This window comes from Eufriesea mexicana, unplaced genomic scaffold (genome assembly GCF_001483705.2).
Source record: "Eufriesea mexicana isolate 0111107269 unplaced genomic scaffold, ASM148370v2 scaffold1920, whole genome shotgun sequence".
In the NCBI taxonomy this organism is placed as follows: domain Eukaryota; kingdom Metazoa; phylum Arthropoda; class Insecta; order Hymenoptera; family Apidae; genus Eufriesea; species Eufriesea mexicana.
The window spans coordinates 356555-379981 of NW_016910007.1; the positions used below are offsets into that span (position 1 = coordinate 356555).

The 23427-nt window shown below is 40.7% G+C and overlaps 1 protein-coding gene across 1 annotated transcript in view; it reads right to left on the reverse strand.

Annotated features, from left to right (window-relative positions):
• Window positions 1–23427, reverse strand: part of LOC108549379 (uncharacterized) — a 119171-nt gene that overhangs the window by 46061 nt on the left and 49683 nt on the right. The window contains exons 2-4 of the mRNA XM_017902730.1: window positions 17405–17593; window positions 16805–17023; window positions 15736–15972 (exon numbers count right to left, since the gene is read on the reverse strand). Coding sequence (XP_017758219.1) covers window positions 15736–15972; window positions 16805–17023; window positions 17405–17593 — 645 coding nt within the window. The remainder of the gene's footprint in view (window positions 1–15735; window positions 15973–16804; window positions 17024–17404; window positions 17594–23427) is intronic.

The window sequence follows — 23427 nt, forward strand, 5'->3', positions numbered from 1 at the left end:
ATTAAAAAAGAAGGCTGCAAAAATTGCCAACCGGTTTTTCCAGAATAACAATTTTTCTTGCAGGACGATTTTTCAAACGCCCCGATACAGTTTTCCTTTTTGCCAGGTTAGAAGCGTCGGCTGGAAAAGCACGCCGGCGAGAATATTCCGGTCTTCGACTGTAAAGGGATAATATTACAGGAAAGACGCCGCTGACGCGTCCTCGGCATTACGTCGTAAATCAACGACGAAACCGCGGATTATCCTCCAACGGCCTCGAGTTATACACTCGTTACATGCGCTCGCCCCCTCTCGCCTCCCCTCGTTCCTCGCGCTGATTCTCTTAACGAGTTTTTGATTCAATGTTTATACATTATTGTAACACATTGCACGCGTGCTGCCGGCAAACGACGTTGCTAATCGAAAGAGCGATCAGCTTCGGGGAAAGATCCCTTTTGCGTGATTCCACGCGACAAAAAGCGCGCCAAGTGGTGTGAAAAATTCACTTGATTTTGTCATCGGCTAACTTTTTACGTAATTATGTCGATTTGATTCATTCGTTCATTTGCGAAAGCGTTTCGCATATTTCTTCCTTGTCCCCCTTTTTTTCCCATTTTCACCACTTTAACGCTAGAAGTAACGGCCGTTAATGTCCATATATATTATACCGTAGATAATAATAATTGAAGCGGCGCGATGAAAATAAATAGATATATACGCGCCGGTGATTACAGCAATATATTTCCTTCCGACGCGGAATAAAATAAGATGCAAAACGCGGCTGGCGCGGTCTCGGTAACTACAGAAACGAGAAATTTCAGTATCACGGGAGAAAATTATTATCCTCTATCTTAATATCTTCGTACTCTTGTATCATCCACGGGGAATGAGTTACGAAAGAAAAATTATTTATTACGTCTCTTTTTCAATCTTTCCATATAAAATTCTTGTAATTTATTTTTTTAGCTCCAGTTAAATTAATGCTTTGCACTCGGCGATTTTTTCGTTACAGAAAAATAGTAATTCGAAGACTTTATGGTAGAAAGTCCGACGATATTTTTAAAACGGTAAATAAGAAATCGTATGCAAATTAAGGTGTATTTAAATTAATTTATTTCGATATTCCACGTATCGTTGGGTAATTGTAAATTTGATATATTAATTAACATGCATTTTTAGAATCTGATTAAATGGCGACTGAGAGGCGCCTCTCGAGTGCAAAGGGTTAAATTCGATCGAAAATATCGAGTAATGGAACAGTTTTACTGATATCGAAACTAGTCTAGAAATCATCGCGAGTAATCTTTGATAAGATAGCACGAAGCTTCGAAATCTTCCTCGAAGCAGCACGATTATTATCCTGTATCTTAACCCTTTGCACTCGAGAGGCGCCCTTCAGTCGCCATTTGATGAAGTTTCGAAGCTTGATATTAATTAATATATAAAATTGAAAATAACGTAACAAGGTATCGAAATTAAGTAATTCTACTTGTCAATTATTATACGATTTCTTATTTACTGCTCAGAAAATATCAGCTTTATAGCAGAAAATTTTTCATCTCGTATCCTTCTTTTGTCAAAAAATCGTCGAGTGCAGAGGGTGTTAATATCTTCGTATTGTTGCATCATCGACGAGAGTAAGTTACGAAATCAAAATTATTTATTAGATTTCTTTTTCAATCTTTCCATATAAAATTCCTGTAATCTATTTGTTTAGCTGCAGTTAAATTAAATTCAATGAAAAATATGGAGAAGTGGAACAGTTTCTCCAATATCGAAAGTACACTAGAAATCATAGTGAATAATCCTTTTTGATAAGATGGTACGAGGCTTCGAAATCTTCCTCGAAGCAGCAGGATTATTATCTTCTATCTTAATATCTGTATCATCTCTTGTATCATCGACGAGAGTAAGTTACGAAATAAAAATTATTTATTAGATCTCTTTTTCAGTATTTCGATATAAAATTCCTGTAATCTATTTGTTTAGTTGCAGTTAAATTAAATTCGATCAAAAGTATGGATAAATGGAACAGTTTTTCCCAATATCGAAAATACCCTAGAAATCATCGCGAGTAATCTTTTTTGATAAGATAGTACAAGGTTTTGAAGTCTTCCTCGAAGCAGTGCAACGCGATCTTCGATCTGGATGTTGGACGATTGTCGCTTCCTTTCTCGAAGAACACCTCGGAATCTTTGTGACTAAGCTGAAGACATTCGGGACAATTAGCCGGCGAAACGATTGGAACGGATCGCGTGACGTTTTCGAAGGGATGGTGACGCCATGCCGGGAAAAAACCGGCAAGCTCTCTCGCAATCGCTGATCTTACGTCCAAAGTTACAGGCTTTATTACGACTTCTTCGAAGGAATACGCAGAAAACGATACTTTCCCCCTCCCACTGCTCGCCCTCTCGCCCTCCCTTCTCTCTATTCCCTCCTCTTCCCTCTTTTCACCTCTCTCTCTCGCTCCCACTGTCTGTATTCCCTCTTTTTATAATTTTTTGTTCTCTCTCACAGCCAGGCAGATCGCGTCTCGGTCGATGAACTTCCTGGAACGATCTTGCGATTGCCTCCCCGATGTTCCTTTTCTTTATTTTTTTCCCTTTTTCTTTCTCGTTCTTTACCTTTGCGTTTCTTTCTCTCCTTTTCTTCTCGAATCCATGCAATGTCGGACACTCGAGTCGGGCAGCAGCGGCGAAAAATCGTGCCATCTGCGACACGAACGCGTGTCCAGCGCCACGAAAAACTCGCCAACGCCATCTGCGCCTTAATCTCGTCGCTTTTAACCGTTTCACGCGTCCCGTGGCCGGCCATTGTGATAGATGGCGGCCGGGGCGCCTGCGCGGGCAACAGCAACGCTCGCGGACTAGACAGGCGATCGGCGAGTAGATGATCGAAACGGGAATTTTTCTCGAATAGTAATTACTCCAGTTAAATAGGTTTTCCCGGCGCAATCTAAAACGACGAAACCTTTAATTGGCATAGCTGCGCTATGGTATTTCGTCGATCGATCGATAAATTTTTGCCAACCTTTATGTCCATTTACTTTTATATTCGTCGTATACGACTTCGGTTCCTCGTATCTTCCAATTATCGCCTTCCTCGAACGCCGAATGCCTTAACTGCTAGTATTAATGTTAATCGAATACGTTCGCGTTATGGACCGGTTATTAAGCATTTTTTTCCGACGCTTGATAATTGCCGATGATAAAGAGAATTTACGCAGAACGCACGCGTACAAAGACGCTATTCTGAAAAGGACCCTGCACGGAAAAGAAAAGGGGCTTCCCCTGTTTGCACGATGACCCGTGGCCCGATTAGCACGCTCGGGACCAACGAACGGGCCCAATTTCGGAAGAACCCGAGTCATTTTCGAACCTTCTCGACTTCGACCTCGCCTCCTTTGCTCGATTCGCGCGGAACGTTCTTCCGCTTGGTCGCGTTCTCGACAAGGACGAAATCAATTACCGAGGAAAGGGGAAAAAGCGAGGGTAAAGACAACGGAGGCGAGCTCGGAGGCACAAAGCGGTTCGCGGAACACGTACACAGAGAGGATCTGTTATCCCTGGAAGAAGGATAACGTAACGGTTGAAGGATCAAGCGACTAGGAAGAAGAGAAGGATAAAATGGAATTGATCTTCCGAGAAGAAAGATCTCGCTCTTGGTTCTTGGAAGGGAGCGTTATAAAACTATAGCCGGTAATAAAGGGAAGAAAAGGGGAAAGCTGAATAACCATTGGGGAGGGAGAAAAATCGTGGGGCACTGTCGAGGAGAAGGAATATCGCGATTGTAAAAGGAGAGATACGAGGGCAAATTACTTTCCACGTGGAAGATACGGTGTTTTAATCGCTGCTTTGCATCCTGTTGCAGGAGTGTGCGAGAGGCTCGGCCGTGGAATAGGCGAGTCACAGAGAGGCGAAAAAAGGAGGTCGAAAGGCTGCGCGCGCATGCGCGGACATGCGGGCATTTTATTATTCCCTGCGAACTCTTGTTTGGACATAACTTCGCTCGGTGACTTTATGGCACCTGTCAGAAGAGTTCGGCACTGTGCAAACCAGACAACAATAAGGTACATTCCGATGCAAAGCAGCCGCGGTCTGGCTACTCGCCTGCTCACCAATGAACCCAACTTTCCCACTCCCCTGTTTTCTGCCTTTCCTTCGTCGCCGTCCTTCACCCTTTCGTGTGCTCCACACTCTTCTTCATCCGCCACTTTGAATTCTTTTCTCCCCGACAGGCAACCAGCCGGAGACATCCGTGTTTTCAGTTTGCCGGCCATTCTTCCCGCTTTCGGCAATCATTTTTCTCTGCATTCGTCTCTTTTCCTCCTTTTCCTCTCTTTTCCCAGATACTCCAAAATCGTCGAGGAGAAACGCGAATCGGTTCCTGTATCTTTCAGGTTTTTTCCAGGTTGAAGATGGAGAAGGAGAGTCACTGTTGCTCGTTTTTTGAACGCCGAAAATATTTTTCGGAATATAAACGTGGTTCTAGGAAAAGTTTTACTGAAAATTTTTGCAAGTGTCATTAATAATTATGTCAGCCGATATTTAATAACAGATTTGGGTTAGGTTATAGATATTTATTTTGGTTGGAATAGGTGCATGAATATTTCGTGCACACCTGTTGACAAAAGCGAATTGTTTTATATTCTTTATTTTTAGAGATATATTTGCGATATCATTAGCGATGCACTTGAGATATACTTGAAGTTAAATGTAGAACGAAGCGGTGACGTTTATATTGGTGACAAAAATTGGTAAATTATTACTTTTGTTATTTGAGTACGTATGTACGAAGACAGTAGTTTAATTCGATAGTACGAAAAGGAGTTATTCGAGATGTTATTCGGGTATCTTGAAGATGAGATTATTAGCGGAATAATTTAGTCCAGTTCTTACTCGATATTTGTTTTGAACAGGTGAAAATATAGATAATCGGAATTTAAGTGGTATTTCGTAATTATTCGCATAATTGCGTTACAGTATCTACACGCGTTGCGTAATTCCCTTCGTTCAAGAGCAGATAAACGCAAGATTCGTGCTTATCTCGCAATTAAACGAGGCCCATGCGTGCTAAAATATTTACGACAATACGTACTTTCAGGTTTTTCGGTGAGAAACCGAAAAAGAGCGGCTTCGTAGAAAGTAGCGTGTTATATCACGGTGCAATGCGAGTGTCGGTTTCAGTTTGCATTTAAAAAATTCTTATTCACCAGTTGCATCGCGCCATATAAAAGCCACCCTGCGGTTTACACCCGTTTTCCTGCGTTTAATCGCTCTTTCACGTGAGAAGCAACAGGTAGTGCCTTCGAAAGAAAGCGCAAAATGCAGCCAAGCTCTCTCTCGGAGCAATTCAGCCTCTAACAGTAATCTCCCATTAATCTCCGAAATATGGTATTGCAGCGATAAAAGAATGGATTGAAAAATATTATTTATCTCGAAATAATAAACAGAGTTCGAATTAAGTATTATAATAATAATATCTAGACACTGACCTTTTTTGGTCGTTTCTGATCGAAATCTAACCTCAAAAGTATAATTTTTAAAGCGAGAATGGATGTTTTAACGTTTCTACTTTTCTGTAATACACAATTTTAACTAAAAATGCAGTGGAAATAAACATATTTTGACATACATATACGTAGCAGAGAAATTTATCCTAATGTAGTTATAGTTTATAAGAAATGTATAAATGTTGAAATTTATTATTAATAACAAATTAAGATTGTTAATAAGAAATTGTTCACACCGTAAATTTATAATACAAATGAAAAAATTAATAAATTATTGCTTGTTAATTCAATTCATAACGTATCTATGTCGGAATGTACCTATAACTTGCAAATAGTTTATAAATTATTAAACAGATTGTTAATAACATATTAATATTGTTAATAACAAGTTGCCCACGATGTAAGTTTATAATAAATGTGAAAAAATTATTAAATTTTTGGCTATTACTCGAATTTATAATGAATTTATGTTAAAATGTACCGATTATTTGCAAAAAGTTTATATATTATTACACCAATTGTTAATAACAAATCAATATTGTTATTAACAAATTTCCCGCAACGTATATTTATAATAAAAGCGAAAAAATTAATAAATTATTGGCTATTAGAGTGGAAAAATTATAAATAATGGAATCGACGAAGTTCGAAAATTTCCAATCGGGGTGGGGGATTCGGCCGATCGGAGGCTATATAAAGGGCGACGCGACGCAGCAGAACTCATTTGTCGGTCCGACTTCGGAAGTGACGGGTCTAAATTTCTAAGTGCGCGGAAGGGGTGGGGGTCCGAAATGTGGCTGGGCTAGCCACCCCATCCACACCCCACCCTATTATACAATTTACTAATAATTTTTTTTATTTTCAGCTGTTAATTATTTGTTTCTTCCACAATTTAATTATTTTTGCTCCTTTCAGGAATTAATTATTTTTTTTTACTTTCAGATTTTACTTTTTCATTTCTATTTATTCTTGTTTGACAATTCGAATATTTCGTATAATATTCAAATGTCTCATCGTTGGTTTGTTCATATCTCATCGTTGGTTTCTTCATGTCTCATCGTTGGTTTTAGGCTAGTTCTTTTTCAAGGTACTAATTATATATATATTTTCTTCACATATTAATTATTTTTCTTCCAGATTTTATTTCTATATAAACATTCGTATATTTCGTATAATATTCAAATGTTTCGTCGGTGGTTTGCTCTTTCCACTTGGTTAATCTTCATGGTTTCTATTCATTCGTTTTCTTACCTCGTACTAATCCATTTCTTTTCAGGTTTATATTAACAATAATATATTCTGTTTTAGCTTTTAGATTTCTCAAGATTCTCAAGTTTCCTCAAGATTTCATTTGCGTTTAGACTTAAGTAGACCTAAGTAATAAGATAAGTGCCTAGACTAAGTACCATGTGCGTGCTATCTGTTCAAAGGTAAACTATCTAACTCGGAGCGAAATATATAAATTCTCTATACTCTCTTATTCCCATCGTTTACCAAATAGAACATAATTGTTCTCGCGATAATCGCGATCGTTCTTAAGTACCGACTAGCCTGCGCGACGTACTCTCGTGTACTCGATAACTCCATGTTTCGTAAGTCATCCAAACGATTCGTTCCGACACTCACCCTCGCCACTGCCACCCTTGTCACGCATCGGTTCTAGGGTGGTCGGCGGGCTGGCACTCACCTGGGTCAATTCGAGGGTCTGTCGGCCTTAGTCGTCCTGGGCACCAGCGCGTGCACGACCGGGGTATGAGTCCTGTAGCCGGACATTGCATATGGGCCTACGGTCAGACCCCATGGGATGATTAATTTCTCCCCCATGTGGCAGGGGCCTGCGTGACCGGCTACAGGGCTTCGCTAGGGACCCTCGGCTTGATTTTGGGTGTTTCGTTGGTTCGTCGATCGCTCTCGTTCGCGAGTAAGTCATGGCAGGGTCTGTGGTGGCTGGGTGGGCTAGGTTCGGTCGGGAGGGTGCCGAGGCATGGAGATGTCTTGTACGCGAGAGTACGTTTCGTAGGTTAGTCGGTCTTTCGAATGATCGCGAACTCGTTCGGACGCATCGCGACTTTGTAAGACACGAAATAAAACAAAGTGTCAGTAGAGTCACTTTAATTTAATTCGCTCCAAGTTAGATTAGGGTTCCTTTGATACTGATAGCACCAGTAGGTTGCGCCAATAGGGCGCATGTCGGGTCTCGATGCGTAGCCACCTCCTCGTGGTGAGACTTGGTAATTGGTATCGTTTTCAAAAGAGCAATCTTTTGGAAACGATACCAAGCTAAGAGCTACGCACAAAGTTTAAGATGTTTCCTATCTTTTGTAAATTTTCGATGTTTCAGTTAAACATTTGACGATTTTTGGGGCTGCGAGAGGTAAATGGACGGAATTCTTGGCGATGACGTCATTCAAATACAGTTATAGTTCATAAAAATGTATAAGTAATCCAATTTGTTATTAATAACAAATTGTTCATAGCGTAAATTTGTAATACAAGAATTAATTCATTGGTCATTACTTGAACAATATCACACTAATGTTTAAATGTACCTATAATTTGCAAAAGTGTAAAAATTATTACACCTATTTCTAATAACAATAGGATCGCAACGTAAATTTATAATACAATTGGAAAAATTACTAAATTATAGACTATTACTAGTATATATAATGTATTTGCATGAAAATGTATCTATAAGTAGCGAACAGATAATAAATTGCTACATTTATTGTTAATAACAAATATTTTGCAACTTATATTAACGATAAAAGTATAAAAAGTTAATAAATTATTAGCTACTACTTAAACAAACAACGTATTTGTGTTAAAATGTATTCATAAATTATAAAAAGTTAATAAATTAATAAATTTATTGTTAATAACAAATTAAAATCGTTGATAACAAATAGTTTGCAACATATATTAACGATAAAAGTCAAAAAAGTTAATAAATTACTAGTTATTACAGCGGAAAGGTAACTTTTAAAAGAATCGGTAAAGTTCGGAAATTTTCGCCGATCTTCGGCCAGTCGCCGCTATATAAGGGGCTCGCGTGAAGTCTCGAGCCATTTGTCCATTCGACTTCGGAAGGTCCGCATTAATATTTTTTCTTTTTGTTTCAGGTTTTAATTATCTTTCTTTTTTTTTCAGATTCTATTTCTTTTATTCTAGGTTTCATTGTTTGTGCATTCCAGTATTTTGCACAATATTGGAATACTTCGTCGTTGGTTTATTTCTATATCATCGTTGGCTAGATCAATGGCTATTCAGTGGCCATTGTCCACTCTCTTAAATAATTTAACAATAATTTCTTCTTTCAGGTACTAATTATTTTTTGTTTCAGGTTTTAATTATTTTTCTTCTTTCAGATTCTATTTCTTTTATTCTAGGTTTCATTGTTTGTGCATTCCAGTATTTTGCACAATATTGGAATACTTCGTCGTTGGTTTATTTCTATATCATCGTTGGCTAGATCAATGGCTATTCAGTGGCCATTGTCCACTCTCTTAAATAATTTAACAATAATTTCTTCTTTCAGGTTCTAATTATTTTTCTTCTTCCAGATTTTATTTCTTTCATTCTATTTGTCTCTTTGTTTCAGCATTCGAGTATTTCGTACAATATTCGAATGCTTCGTCGTTGGTTTACTTATGTCTCATCGTTGGCTAAATCTTTCCTTTCACAAATTTTACGACTTCCGTTCGATTTGTTTTCGTTAGAGCGTTCGAGTATTTCGTATAATACTCGAGCGCTTCCTCGTTGGTATGTTTATATCTCACCGTTGGAATGTTTCTGTCTCGTAGTTATGTTGCTCAGGTCTCGTCGTTGGCTTGCTCGTTCCATTTGGTTACTAACCTTGATGGTTTCCTCGTACTAATCCCTTTCCTTTCAGCTACATATTAACAATAATATATTCTGTTTTAGCTTTTAGGTTTCTCAAGATTCATTTGCGACACATCAATGGACGATGCGTGCGTTTACTTTTAAGTAATTGTAAGATAGATCCATAGACTAAGTATCATGTGCGCGCTATCATGTACAAAGGTAAGCTACCTAACTTGGAGCGAATATATATATTTTCCCTTATCTCTCTCGTTTACCAAACAGAACAAAATTGTTCTCGCGATAGCCGTGATTGTTCTTAAGCACTGACTAGCTTACGCGACGTGCTTTCGTGTACTCGATAAGTACATATTTCGTAAGTCATCCTCACGACTCGTCTCCGACACTCATTTCCAGTCACTGTCAATCTCGTCATGCATCGGGTTCCAGGGTGACCCCCTCGGATCAGTGCGTCTTCTGACCTCGACGGGGCGGTCCGCTGCCTAAGTCGTACGCGACTGGGGCTCGGGCACATGCTGGCTGACGGACTAGTACCATCTACGGTTAGACCACAGGGATGATTAAGTTCTACCCCGTGTGGCTGGGATGCGAAGTGTCTGTCTTGGCCGGCAACCGCCCAGCAGGGCCCTCGCGTTGACACTAGAAGTTTCATTGGTTCAGGGACTAGCCTTGGTCCACGTGTAAGTCTTGGCGAGTGCGACAGTGACTGGAATTGAGCTAGGCCCGATCGGGAGGGTGCCGAGGTATGAAGTTATCTCTGTACACGGGAGTACATCGCCTAGGCTAGTCGGTCTTTCGAATAATCGCGAACTCGTTCGGGCGCGTCGCGATTTTCTATTAGCTCGCGTGTTTGATATTTCATTCCCTATTTTTATGGGAACTTGAAAATATCTTAGCGTTGCGACAGTAGAGTTTCAGTATACCGAACCGAAACCCCTTTTGTAAGACACCAAATTTAATAAAGTGTCAGTAGAGTCGCTTTAACTCCTTTCGCTAGAAGTTAGATCAGGGTGCCTTTGATAGAGATAGCGCCAGCAGGCTGCGTCGCTAGGGCGCATGTCGGGTCTCGATGCGTAGCCACCTCCACGTGGTGAGACCTGGTAATTGGTATCGTTTTCCAAAGAATAATTTTTAGAAAACGATACCGAGCTAAGAGCTACGCACAAAGTTTAAGATATTTCCTATCTCTTGTACATTTTCAATGTTCCCTTTGAAATCTTAAAATAAAGAGTGGGCAATATCTGTTTAAATGATATTTAAATGAAGAGAAATTGAGGTAAGTAAGGAAAGGAATGCAAGCAAAGGAAGGTAAGTAAGTAAGGTAAGTATAAGGTAAGTATAAGTATAAGATAGGTAAAATAATTAAAATGTACTGCAAAACAAACAAAGAACTGGCTAGAGAATTCTTGGAAATGACGTCATTTCTTGGAACTGTCTCGGCGAGCGACCTCCTATCATGTTATGTTATCCTGATACAAAGTCGCAAAATTGACCAAAAATTTTTCGCCGAGACTGTAAAAGTATTGTCCGAGGATTCATGGAAATGACGTCATTTCTCGGAACTGTCTCGACGAACAACCTCCTTTCGTATTCTATTATCCGGATACAAAGTCGCGAAATCGGCCGGAAATTTTAGGGCGATGTCACAAAATAATCGTCCGATAATTCTTGGAAATGACGTCACTTCTCGGAACTGTCTCGGCGAGCGACCTCCTATCATGTTATGTTATCCTGATACAAAGTCGCGAAATCGGCCGGAAATTTTAGCGCGATGTCACAAAAGAATCGTCCGATAATTCTTGGAAATGACGTCATTTCTCGGAACTGTCTCGGCGAGCGACCTCCTATCATGTTATGTTATCTTGATACAAAGTCGCAAAATTGACCAAAAATTTTTCGCCGAGACTGTAAAAGTATTGTCCGAGGATTCATGGAAATGACGTCATTTCTCGGAACTGTCTCGGCGAACAACCTCCTTTCGTATTCTGTTATCCGGATACAAAGTCGCGAAATCGACCGAAAATTTTACGGCGGTATTCGGCAGCGCCATCTATGATTTTGGACTGGAAGCTTCAGCTTCATTTTGGACTTGGACTTTTCCACTCAGCGCCATCTGTGATTTTTAACAGGAAGCTCGAGTTACAGTTAAAAATCACAGATGGCGCTGAGTGGAAAAGTCCAAGTCCAAAATGAAGCTGAAGCTTCCAGTCCAAAATCATAGATGGCGCTGACCGCTGGAATTTGAATTTTTCGCGTTAGAAAAATTCCGTATTGGAAAATTAACAAATTACTCAATTTCTGCGACTAATTCATGAACTTTTTTAGTTGCATCGTAAGGGCAGACCCTTTACGAACATTCTAATATAACTCTGGATATAAATTTCGTAGGAATTAGTTAATTATGAGTGATTATCTGCGAATCGCTCTTGCGTACTTTAAAAATTCGTAGCAGCTCTATCACTGGACCTTTTTAAACGTTTCATATATCAAAAAATACTTCAAGAAGAGCCCTAATAAATAGGCTAAAAAAATCTATTTTTCTTTAATCGTCCGATTTTTGCCGATTCTTCGAAGTTCACGATCGATACATCGAAGCGCCCGGTTATGACAAAATTTTGAAATGCCGGTTTTTTTGCTTTTTTACGTTCTTTAACCTCTAAGCAACTCGTGTGCAAAAAATCAGCAAAATCGGATCACGGGAACTGTGTTTTTTAGCAATCCGATTGCGCCGATCTGCGAATCGCTCTAGCAAACTTTGAAAATTCGTACAGAGTTTATCCCGCGATCTTTTTAAACGTTTCGTATACCAAAAAACACTTCAAGAAGAGCCCTAATAAATAGGCTAGAAAAATCTATTTTTCTTTAATCGTCCGATTTTTGCCGATTCTTCGAAGTTCACGATCGATACACCGAAGCGCTCGGTTATGACAAAATTTTGAAATGCGGGTTTTTTTGCTTTTTTACGTTCCTTAACCTCTAAGCAACTCGTGTGCAAAAAATCAGCAAAATCGGATCACGGGAACCGTGTTTTTTAGCAATCCGATTGCGCCGATCTGCGAATCGCTCTGGCAAACTTTGAAAATTCGTACAGAGTTTATCCCTCGATCTTTTTAAACGTTTTGTATACCAAAAAACACTTCAAGAAGAGCCCTAATAAATAGGCTAGAAAAATCTATTTTTCTTTAATCGTCCGATTTTTGCCGATTCTTCGAAGTTCACGATCGATACATCGAAGCGCCCGGTTATGACAAAATTTTGAAATGCGGGTTTTTTTGCTTTTTTACGTTCTTTAACCTCTAAGCAACTCGTGTGCAAAAAATCAGCAAAATCGGATCACGGGAACTGTGTTTTTTAGCAGTCCGATTGCGCCGATCTGCGGATCGCTCTGGCAAACTTTGAAAATTCGTACAGAGTTTATCCCCCGATTTTTTTAAACGTTTCATATACCAAAAACACTCGTCGAGAAGAGCTCTACGGAATAGGCTGATAAAATCTGGGTTTGTCAAAAATATTATCCATGGAACAAAAGACCTCCTGTCATGTCATATTCTCCCGATACAAAATCGCAAAATCGGTCAGAAACTTTTACGGCGAAGCGATGAAAGCATTGTCTGAGAATTCTTGGTAATGACGTTATTCCTTGGAACTGTCTCGGCGAGCGACCTCCTTTCATGTTATGTTATCCTGATACAAAATCGCAAAATCGGTCACAGACTTTTTACAGAGACTGTAAAAGTATTGTCCGCGGAATTCTTGGAATCCGTCGACGAGCGACCTCCAGTCATGCTATGTATTCCTAATACAAAATCGCGAAATCGGCCAAATAGCATCGCCAAGCAGTAAAAGTATTGTCCAGAGAATTCTTAGAATCGGTCGTCGAGCGACCTCCTAGTATGTTATGTTCGCCTAATACAAAATCGCAAAATTGGCAGAGGGTTTTATGCCAACGCTACGAAATTCGTAGGCTCGATATTGTTGGAATTTTGTCATCGTGCAACTTCCTTTAATGTTATATTTGCCTAATACAAAATCACAAAATTGGCAGAGGGTTTCATGCCAACGCTGTGAAATTTATAGGCTCAGTATTGTTGGAAGTTTATCATCGTGCAACTTCCTTTAATATTATGTTCGCCTGATACAAAATCGCAAAATTGGCAGAGGTTTCATATCAACGCTGCGAAATTTATAGGCTCAGTATTGTTGAAAAATGAAAAAAGTTTCAATTTTTTGGTATTCCTACAGCAGGAGAATTTCTTTAATGCTATGTTCGCTAAATATAAAATTATAAAATTGATAATATTGGTAGTCAATTTTATTTGCAATTATCTCTAATAAACCACTAAATAAATACAGAAAATAAAGTCGATATGCCCCTAATGCAACCCGTTGTACAGTTCCTAATACCTTCAGTAAGATAGATAAGGAAGATACCTTTAATGAGGTAGATAAAGTTGGAACTGCATTCAATCAGCGCCATCTATGTTGTTTAATTGGAAGCTAGAGGTAGGTAACAGGAACACAGAATGCACGAGGAGGTCGTCGAATACCACGTGACGTCATAGACAATGCCAAAAGTTAGTTAGAAAAGGACAGAGAAGCTTCGACAGGGGAAAATTAACAAATTACTCAATTTCTGCGATTAATTAATGAACTTTTATAATTGCGTGGTAAAGCAGAATCTTTGGGCTGTATTCCTATCTAATTTTTGCACATAACTTGATGCTAATTAATTTGATATTATTAATTAATTGACTGCATACGAGATTTAACAAGGATTGGCACGATTGTCCATCAAAATAATTAATTATGAGCAAAACTACAGGAAAAATATGAACAAAAATGCTATGACAACATTGCCAAGGATATTGTTCTTACAATGTGTGCACGTAATTCATAAATTAATTGCACAGAAAACAATAATTAATGAGAAACCAATAGCATCTTCGACATCAGTTCGAACACGTCGGGGAATAATTGCTCGTAATTAATTAATTAGGAAGAAATTAATATCCAAAATTATATTGGAAAGTAGGTACAGGATCCGTCTTTACGAAGCAATTATAAAAGTTCATAAATTAATCACAGAAATTGCGTAATTTATTAATAATCTAATGCCGAATAAAAATTTAAGAAACAGCGGTAGCTGTCATCTATGATGTTTGAGTGGAACGAGGTTTAGACGACCTCCTTGCTCATTCTATGCTCCTGTTACTGCCTGCAGCTTCCAGTCAAACATCATAGACGGCGCTGACTGGAGGACAAGTTTCCAGGCGAAAATCACAGATGGCGTTGATCGAATGTTGCTTCTATCCTTGTCTGTCGAATATCCATCCTTGTCTATCTCATTGAAGGAATTAGTACAGTATCAACGAGGTGCATTAGGGATATATTGAATTCATTCATTAACACAATTATCATATTTCCCTGCGGATAAAGATATGCTTCATATAATTACAAATTAAAATACGATTACACTGAAACTAACACAGTATACGCAATTGTAATCCTCTTTGATAAAAAGTCAGTACAATTTGTACCAGAAGAAACAAGTCATTTTGAAACCTCATGGTAGATAAAACGAAATCCTACATAACCGAAATAATAATTAACCCTTTGCACTCGAGAGGCGACTCTCACAATCAGTCACCATTTAATCAAATTCTAGAGATCATTGTTAATTAATATCTGAAATTTAAAATTGTCCAACCACGCGTGGAATATCGAGATAAAATAATTGTCTTACAATTAATCTGCACTTCTTAGTTACCGCTTTGAAAATATCGTCGACTTCATGGCAGGAAGTCTTCGGAATTACTATATTTCTGTAACGAAAATATCGCCGGGTGCAAGGGGTTAATACCAACTGCTCACTCTCGGCTACTCTCCCATAAATTAAATATTTCCAATGCAAACATCGCCATGGTCATGGTATTTCATCACTATTCTATGCATATAACCTGCTTCATTATCTCCTATTCGGTAAAGAAATCGCATTTCCCCGATCCGATGTCGCAAACCGAAATAAAATCACCCTTCGCCCTTAAGCCACCCTCTCTGACCCCCCAAGCGTTCCCCAATCCCGACGTCCACCATTTACTCGCGAGTCTTCTGCCGCAAGCGCGTTCTCGGTTGCGCACCGCTGCGCAGAAAAACCGAGCAAAAAGGAGGCGGCGTCGAGACGACGAGGTAAAGAGAGGCGAAAGAGAGTGCAAAGAGGCTGCGAGGAAAAGGCAAACAGAGGCTAGTGCGTCGCGAAGGAAGAAGGAGAGCGGGGCAGAGAAGGGTGGACGGGGGTGTGGTGGGCGAAAAAGGAAGAGAGAGAGAGAGAGAGAGAGAGAGAGAGAAGTCGAAGGGACGAGAGACGGTGCGCGAAGAAGCGAAGATAAAGAAAAGAGACTCACGTTTGCAGTGGCCCTTATAGGCGACGGGAATGGCGCGACCTGCGCGGCAGGCGGCGAGTCGCAGGTGGCAGGCACTCTTGTAGGTGTTTCCGTCGGCCCCGCAAACGGGGCGTGCAGCGGCTCGCTGTTGCGGGGGCGGCTGTGGGCACCTGCGGGCGCACCTCACGCAGTGCGGGCTCAGGTTCTGGTCCAGCAGGCAGCTCCGGCCTTGGCCGCACCGGACCCGTGCGCACGAACCTGCTCAACACTTTACACGTTATTACGCACAGTCGTAAACCGCCCCCGTGATAGATGCGTCGCCTTCCCTGTTTGTTTTCCGCGCTGGCCAGGCGCGCACGCGCGGTCTCGCCAAGCGAACCGCGCGCCGCCTAGGCCGCGTGTGCGCACGCGCGCTTTCTCACCACCCCGGACGCTTTTCTTTCGTTAGTTCGTGGCGGGGGTTTAAGTGGGGGTTTCGAGCGAATGGAGTTAGACGGTTGCTTGGCAATTGGTCTGACCAATGGTCGATGGACGTTGAGGTTAGATTTCATTTGGTTGTTTCGAGGTTCGTACGGTAGTACATTTTCAGCAAGTTAGATTAAATTTCGTGTTTGTTATCCGAGAAACGAGGATGAACTTCCGAGGTGGAGCAGAAAGGGGCGTGTAAAGAATGTACAATAGTTAGTCTTGTTTGTTACCGATTGTAGGATTTTTAATGCAAACAGTCTTTGATTTGGTTGCTACTCTTTCATGAAATGACTTTTCTGCGGAGAAATGTAAGAGAAATTCCGATAATCTCTGACGAAACAGATTTGTTAACGTTTAGTAGTATTATTCGTATCTATGCCGAGTTATTTGCAATGAGTGTGTTAATTTAGTCCTTGCAGTTGGATACCATCGACAGTTCCATTTTAGATCAGTATCTGTAATCGTTCGCAGGAAATTTATATTCGTCGAGATATTTGGAAATTAAGAAATTCGAAAATTGTGAATTGAAAATTTTCGTAGGGAATCCGAAATGGTCTCGTCGATGGCTATTCAATTGCAAGGCGGTCATGATAATGATTCCATCTCTTTCATACATACTCACTTTGGCAGTGGCCGTTATAGGCAACCGCTAGCTCGTGGCTTCCTTTCTTGCAGGCGCGTTTCTTCAGTCTGCACAGATTTTTGTAGCTCTTGCCGTCCGTCCCGCAGACCGGGCCTCCTCCTCTCGGTGCCTTGCACTCCGGGCTACACACGCACCTTGGTCTTCCTCTACGCACCACGCACTTCTTCCCTTCCTCGCACCTCACTTCCGCGCAGCTTTCTGCGAACAAAGATTGTCCGATAGTTTCGAGACTTTCGCGAGACAGCGGTTGCACAATAAATTTTCCCATTTCTCTCGTCTAACTACCAGCAAACCTAAAAATTAGTATAACTTTAGTAACTAAAAAAGTTACTATAACTAGCTATCAACTTTATCAAAATTCTTTTACGAAGAATCACAGAAATTACGATTATTCAAATTTTAGAGAAATTTTATGCAAATATTATAAGGATCGACGTTCCTTTTTAATATTTTTTTGTTTTTAAAAAATCGATACTATGTAAAGATGTAGAATATTAATTCAATTTTTTAATTTTCTTTTTAATTTGGAAAAAATCCGAGACGAGAGTACGACGCAGCAGAAATGGTACGCGCGTTTACCTCTGCAAGGACGACACTGCACACCTCCTCCCAGCACCCGCCAAAAAAAGAGACTTCCGCTATCGAGGTCTTCCTCGGAGTACGCGGTCGCAGCCGCTGCGTTCGACGCGCAACAATCTTCCTTTGTCACTCCTTGCGACAGTAATTCCTTGCAGCGACCGTTGCTGATGGACGACCAGCATATGCCGCCTGTCACATATCAAAGCGAAAGGAATTATTTCTAACCCATCTCCGCGCACAGAAATATGCTCTATTTCGACAAAAATCATCCTCAATTCCTTCCAACTACGCGTTTTCGTCAAATACGAAAGCAAACTTCCTCAAATAAATCGTTTCTCGACTAGTCTCGTGATCCTAGTGATTCTAGTGATTCTAGTAATTCCAATTACTAATATTTAGCAATCCTAACCTAACACTAACCAACAGTAACAGCGAACCAATAAAACAAAGAAGAAATTTATCCCACGTTTTCTTTACGCTTCCAAAGCAAAAGGAATCTAACTAAAAGTACCACAATCCATAAAACACAAATTGCCCTGCTCAATGGAGCAAAGCCACAGCGAACAATTCGCGGATTAAACGCAACGACGAGCGGGAATAACTTTCCCAGAACGAAACTATGAAAATTCCAGGCGCGATATGACGAAAGCACGATGCCTCTCGCTCGACGAAGACTCGTCCGCAGGATTTTTTTTCCCTGCTTCATAGCGCGCCTAATCACGGCCATAGCTATGCCGGGTGCGCAACGCTGGCCTGCGCCGGTTGCGCGTCTCTTTCTTAATGAAAGACAGCCGGCCCGCGTTAGTATTCCCGGAACGTCGTATTAACGAGACGCGTTCGCGGGAGAAAATTCCTTCGAGGACTTTTAATTGACGCCGTGTACGGCGGGCGCGACGTCGCGCGTTAAAAAAGTGGAACAAGGCCCGGCGCGAAATCGACGGACATTCGTTAGAAAGCTCGACGAACGTGTCATAAAGTTGCGAAAGAAACGGCGCTGTCCGCGACAGGGTTACGCGGCACGCAGCCTGCGCGCGCATGTATGCGCGGCGGCAGACAGCGGTGAAATGAAGAACGAGAGGGCAAGAACGGATGGAACTTTGATTTTTCTGGGAAAGATGGCGGGCCGCGCGGTTCCCGGATCGACCGGAAAGAAGATCGCGAATTAAACGCGAATAAACGTAGGCGCGATTGGAAATTGCACATAGGTCTTGAGAATGAACCAATGCGCGTAAAATATCGTAAAATATGGCGGAATATCGTGCAATATTGACGCATATTTTCTATTTGATTTCGATATTCGTGGTTCGTAGAAATAAATTTACGACAGCTGTTACCTGGCCATTTTTATCGAGTTACGAGCCTCTTTCGTTTTTATCCGATATCGTGGTAAATTATATGACGTCGTTGGGAACGTTTGCTCGAAAGAATATCGAATCTTAGAAGATAGATCTTGTAATAGACGCGAAGGCTTGATATGTAAAGTATGAAACTTATTGACAGTTACTTCGACGCGTTCATAAATATTCAATCGCTGTATGAATGTTATCAAGTTTTTACGATTCACGCGATTCTGAATTTCAAATCGATTCTTAACCTCTCGATTGTACACGTATACTTATCTAGATCGCGGGTCTAATCGCGCCTTTCTTGTCACGCGTGTTGCATTATACAGGCGATTAAACAGTGTTTAATGAGAAGTACAGTAAGCCTACGTGTGATAGAAAATAACTCTCGAAGTTGCTTTTCTAAACCTACATCTCTCGATTTACATGCCAAGTTTCACAACGATATGATAATATAATAAAGATACCTATTTACGACACGAGAGTCGTAGATCCTGACTTGTAATAAAATAACTAAATAACAAACCTTATTTAAAATATTAACCAAAATAACCAAAATATATTCTTAATATACCTAAATTATTATTACGATATTCGCAAAAATTTAGGAAGAGAAAGGAAAAGAAAATAATCAATAAAATAATCAGTCCTGCATCGAAGAAAGTTCATTCGATTACATAAAAATATTCCTTTTCGATTATTGACTCCCATCAAGTTGAATTAAAAGATTCCACGATGGCGGAAATTTAGAAGAAAGATGGGAGGAAGTAAAATGGTTGATCGGTGCATGGAAGAAAATTTATTTCATCACATAAACATGATCGTTTTCAATTATTGACTACGATTCGTTTCGAGGTTAAATTAAAAGATTCCACGTTGGAAGTTTAGAAGAAAGGTGAGAAAAGATAATAAAATGGTGGATCGGTGCAGGGAAGAAAATTCATTCGCGATAGAGAGACTCGAGTCCGTGGCTGCAGGTGCCGAGAAGCGGGAAAGTAAAGTATTTTTCTGCACCGCGAACTCATAAAGGAAACGTCCAGTGTGAACTCCGTGTGCAAGTACTTTGGCTTGTATGATCAGCACACACGAGACTCGTCCAATTCCTGGCTACAAGTTAGGAATAGTCGACATTGTTTGCCGAACTCTCCATCGACTTAGGGTAAAATTCCTCGAAGACGAAGAGTTAGCGGCTATGCTAACGTCTGCGCCACAATGAACCTCGCAGCCCAACGTACTAATTACTTCCACTTTCGATTGTGTGTATTTAAATAGTGCTCGCACGCGTTGCATTCAAAGCACAACTCGGTGTCTTTCCGTTTTCTTGCTCTTAAGAGTGTTATCAATGGATATTGAAAGCATATACATACAATGGAAACACACGGTGAAAGCGCATACAATGGCAATTAAAAGTCGATAAATTTTTTCGCCCACCTATTACAGACACATTTACATCCCATTTTTAGGAGCTAGGAAATACCGAAATGAAGTATTTTTGTCTGAGAAATCTCTTGAATCTCACCGACATAAATTAGTATAAAAATGATGGGAACAGTATAGCTACTAATTTATACACCGAATTTACAAATTTATTTCGATATCTTCACATTTTGCTATTATAACAGAAATTATTTTTCTTGAAGAAAAATTTCGAAAATAGTCAGCATCGATATATGTGAGTGTTGATTTTATATGTAGGAATGGGAATGAGGTAAAATAAGTGAGAATCATTTGCGATGATATAAACATTACATGTGCGAGTGCAGTCTAGTATGAATGATGTTAGAAAAATGTTCAGAAGAATGTGCCAGAGTAAAACAGTTACGTGAGAATCGTCATAAAGTAAACATGGGTTAATAAGAGTGAGAGAGCGAGAGAGAGAAGAATTTTCTAGATAGTGTGAATTGTAGTCAATATTTAAATATTATTATCTAAATATATAAATTTCTTAGCTGTTAAAAGACGTAATAGATATTGGTATTCATTTCTATCTACAAAATATTCCAGAAACTCTCAAGCTTATCGAAACTTAACCAAAATAATTAAAATTTGTTCGATTTGTTCCAAATAAGAGAAGAATTTTCTAGATAGTGCGAATATTTTTATTTATAATAATTTACTGTGAATTATTGTCGATATTTAAATATTATTATCTAAATACATAAATTTGTTAACTGTTAAAATACTGTAATAGATATTGGCATTCATTTCTATCTACAAAATATTGCAGAAACTCTCAAGCCTATCGAAGCTTAATCGAAACAATTAAATTAACCTATGTTCGATTTACTCTAAATCGCGAAAGAAAAAATATGTAAAATAAAATGACTAAAAAATTTCGATGCAAAGTAAGATTTAACGTTCCTCGAAGCTAACTCTGTCTCCCAACTTCGCTGCACAACGACATCTTTCCAAGAGAGCAAATTTACTTTCGCGCGCAGCCCACATAACCTCACTTTCTCGTAACCTTAAATTACCAAATTAACGCGCATTGTGTCTCGCGGCTCGCGCACGCGTAACTGAGCGCAATTGTGACTTACGATCGAGATTTCCATAGCCAGAGACGATCTCTGAAAAGAATATCACCGCGAGGCTCGCGCGTTCGAGGAATACGCGTCGATTAACCCAACTTCGTTACCAGAAGCGTCGACCATTTTGCGCGTGGAAGCCGTAAGGAAACGTAACGACATAGTACGAAAGGAACCGTGCTAATAAAGGGAGCTTTGACAGATAAAGTATGGACGACCGGGTGGAATCGCAATTGTATTTCAAGCGTGCACAGTGGCGGATCAACAGATCGGTAATGCGATCTGCTCTGCTCGCTTTGGTCGTGTTTTCTTTGACTGCAGCTAAACAGCAACTCAGACGTCGGTAACAAAGGCGTGTGTTTAAAACGCGTTTATAAAGCGATTATGGTCGTAAGAGGTTGTAACAATAAACGTCATTGAACGGTTATAAACGGGATGTCCGAGTGGATTAGTTAATAACGTCAGTTACGAACGCGGGGTAAATGTTAAATAAAATAATTTGAAACTGATTCATTGTTGCGATAAATGCGCCACCGATTCAGGATAAATACACATCGTTCGTTGTTGAATAAAGGAATCGCTTCTCTTTTTCTCTCTTTTTCCTTATGTATATTATTTCTCCGAATGTCGAGCATCGAAATGGTGGCGAAGCAAGACGTTTATTTAAACCTGCAATTTATGCACGCGGCTTCGTATTCATCAGCTGCGAACCTTTCTTGCGACGCACAGTAGCGGCTGATCGCGTACGATCAATTTCCTTTGATGGAAATTTCTTGAGAAAAAAAATAAGTTATCTTATATAAGAAATTACCTATCTTCTATCCTTAAACAAATGCTCAAATAATAAATAAAATCGAACAGCAAAAATTAATCGCGCAATATTTTCCAAGTTTCGTATAATACGATCGTAACTACTGCAATTAATTCGTGGAACATAATTGATTCCCGAAATACTCGAAAAGCCAGTAGTTCGTCCAGGAATATCCTCCAGGATCAAGGTGATTCGATTATCAAGGACCGCGGACCGTCCGACAGCGTATCGCCGGAACAGAGTGAAAAAAATACCACTTCCGGCACGCACGTGGCGTTCCGCGGCCGGGGTCCGCGCGGCGGCGTAGAAAGGGACGGAGAAAGGGTCGAAGAAAAGGACAGAGAAAGGGAGAGAGGTGGCGCGGTGTGGTTTTGCGTGGCGGCGTAAAAAGGCGGAGACACGCGGCGGGAAGCAGAACCGAGACGTCCCTCAGAGACAATGGAACACCTCGGGCAGCAATTAATCACAGCGCGATAATGCAATTGGAAACAGCCGCTTCCCCGGTCTTTTCGCGAGGTTGGCCAGCGTCTGGCAACGAATTGCCCCGACTACTCCCCGTACCTTTTTGCCGCCGCTCTCCCACCGTCGATCCTCCTTTCTCTTACCCCCACCACTCGCCCCGTCTTCCTCGCGCTGCCTTCCCCCACTCCCGCGCGCTCGATGCGTCTCCGTCGCTCCAGTTGCAGTCTGGCGCTGATTCGAAGGAAACGTATTTGTTTCCCGATTTCCTCGTGCCTCGGTCAGACTGTCCGTCGACCGTTTCTTCCGAGACGGTGGAAAGAAACCGGAGCGACTGCAACGTGCGACGACTAAGCGCGGCTCACTCGTTTCTCGGTAGCCGACGATCGGCCGCACTCGGCTCGCACGATCGTTTAGCACGTGTCAGACGCCGTGTCCCTTCTCCCTGGTTCCTCGTCCTTCGGGTCGACCGCGCGGAAAGGACGTTGCTCGTCTCGCCGACGGGGACAAGTCGCGCAGCGGAATCGATTCCTGGCGTCTGCCGATGGGGACTCCCGTTAATCCGCGGACAGGAGATGCACCGTACGCGTGGCCTGCGAGGAACTTTAGCGCCTCGCTCTTCGGTACTGGTCCAGCCTTCTCCAGTTTCCAGTTCGCCCCTGTCTCGCTTCTTTTTTCTCTCTCTTTCGAGTCTGCCGATTTTTAGCCCCGCGTCTTGCCCATTCGACGTTTCGGTCATGGTTTAGTAACGTCTGGGAAAATTTTGTCACCGAGAACGTAACGATCGATGAGATTTACGTATACATTACGCATACGTTTTTTAAATTTTAATTCCTTTTTATATTATTACGAAAAATATCGTCGACTCCGCTAGGTATATTTTAT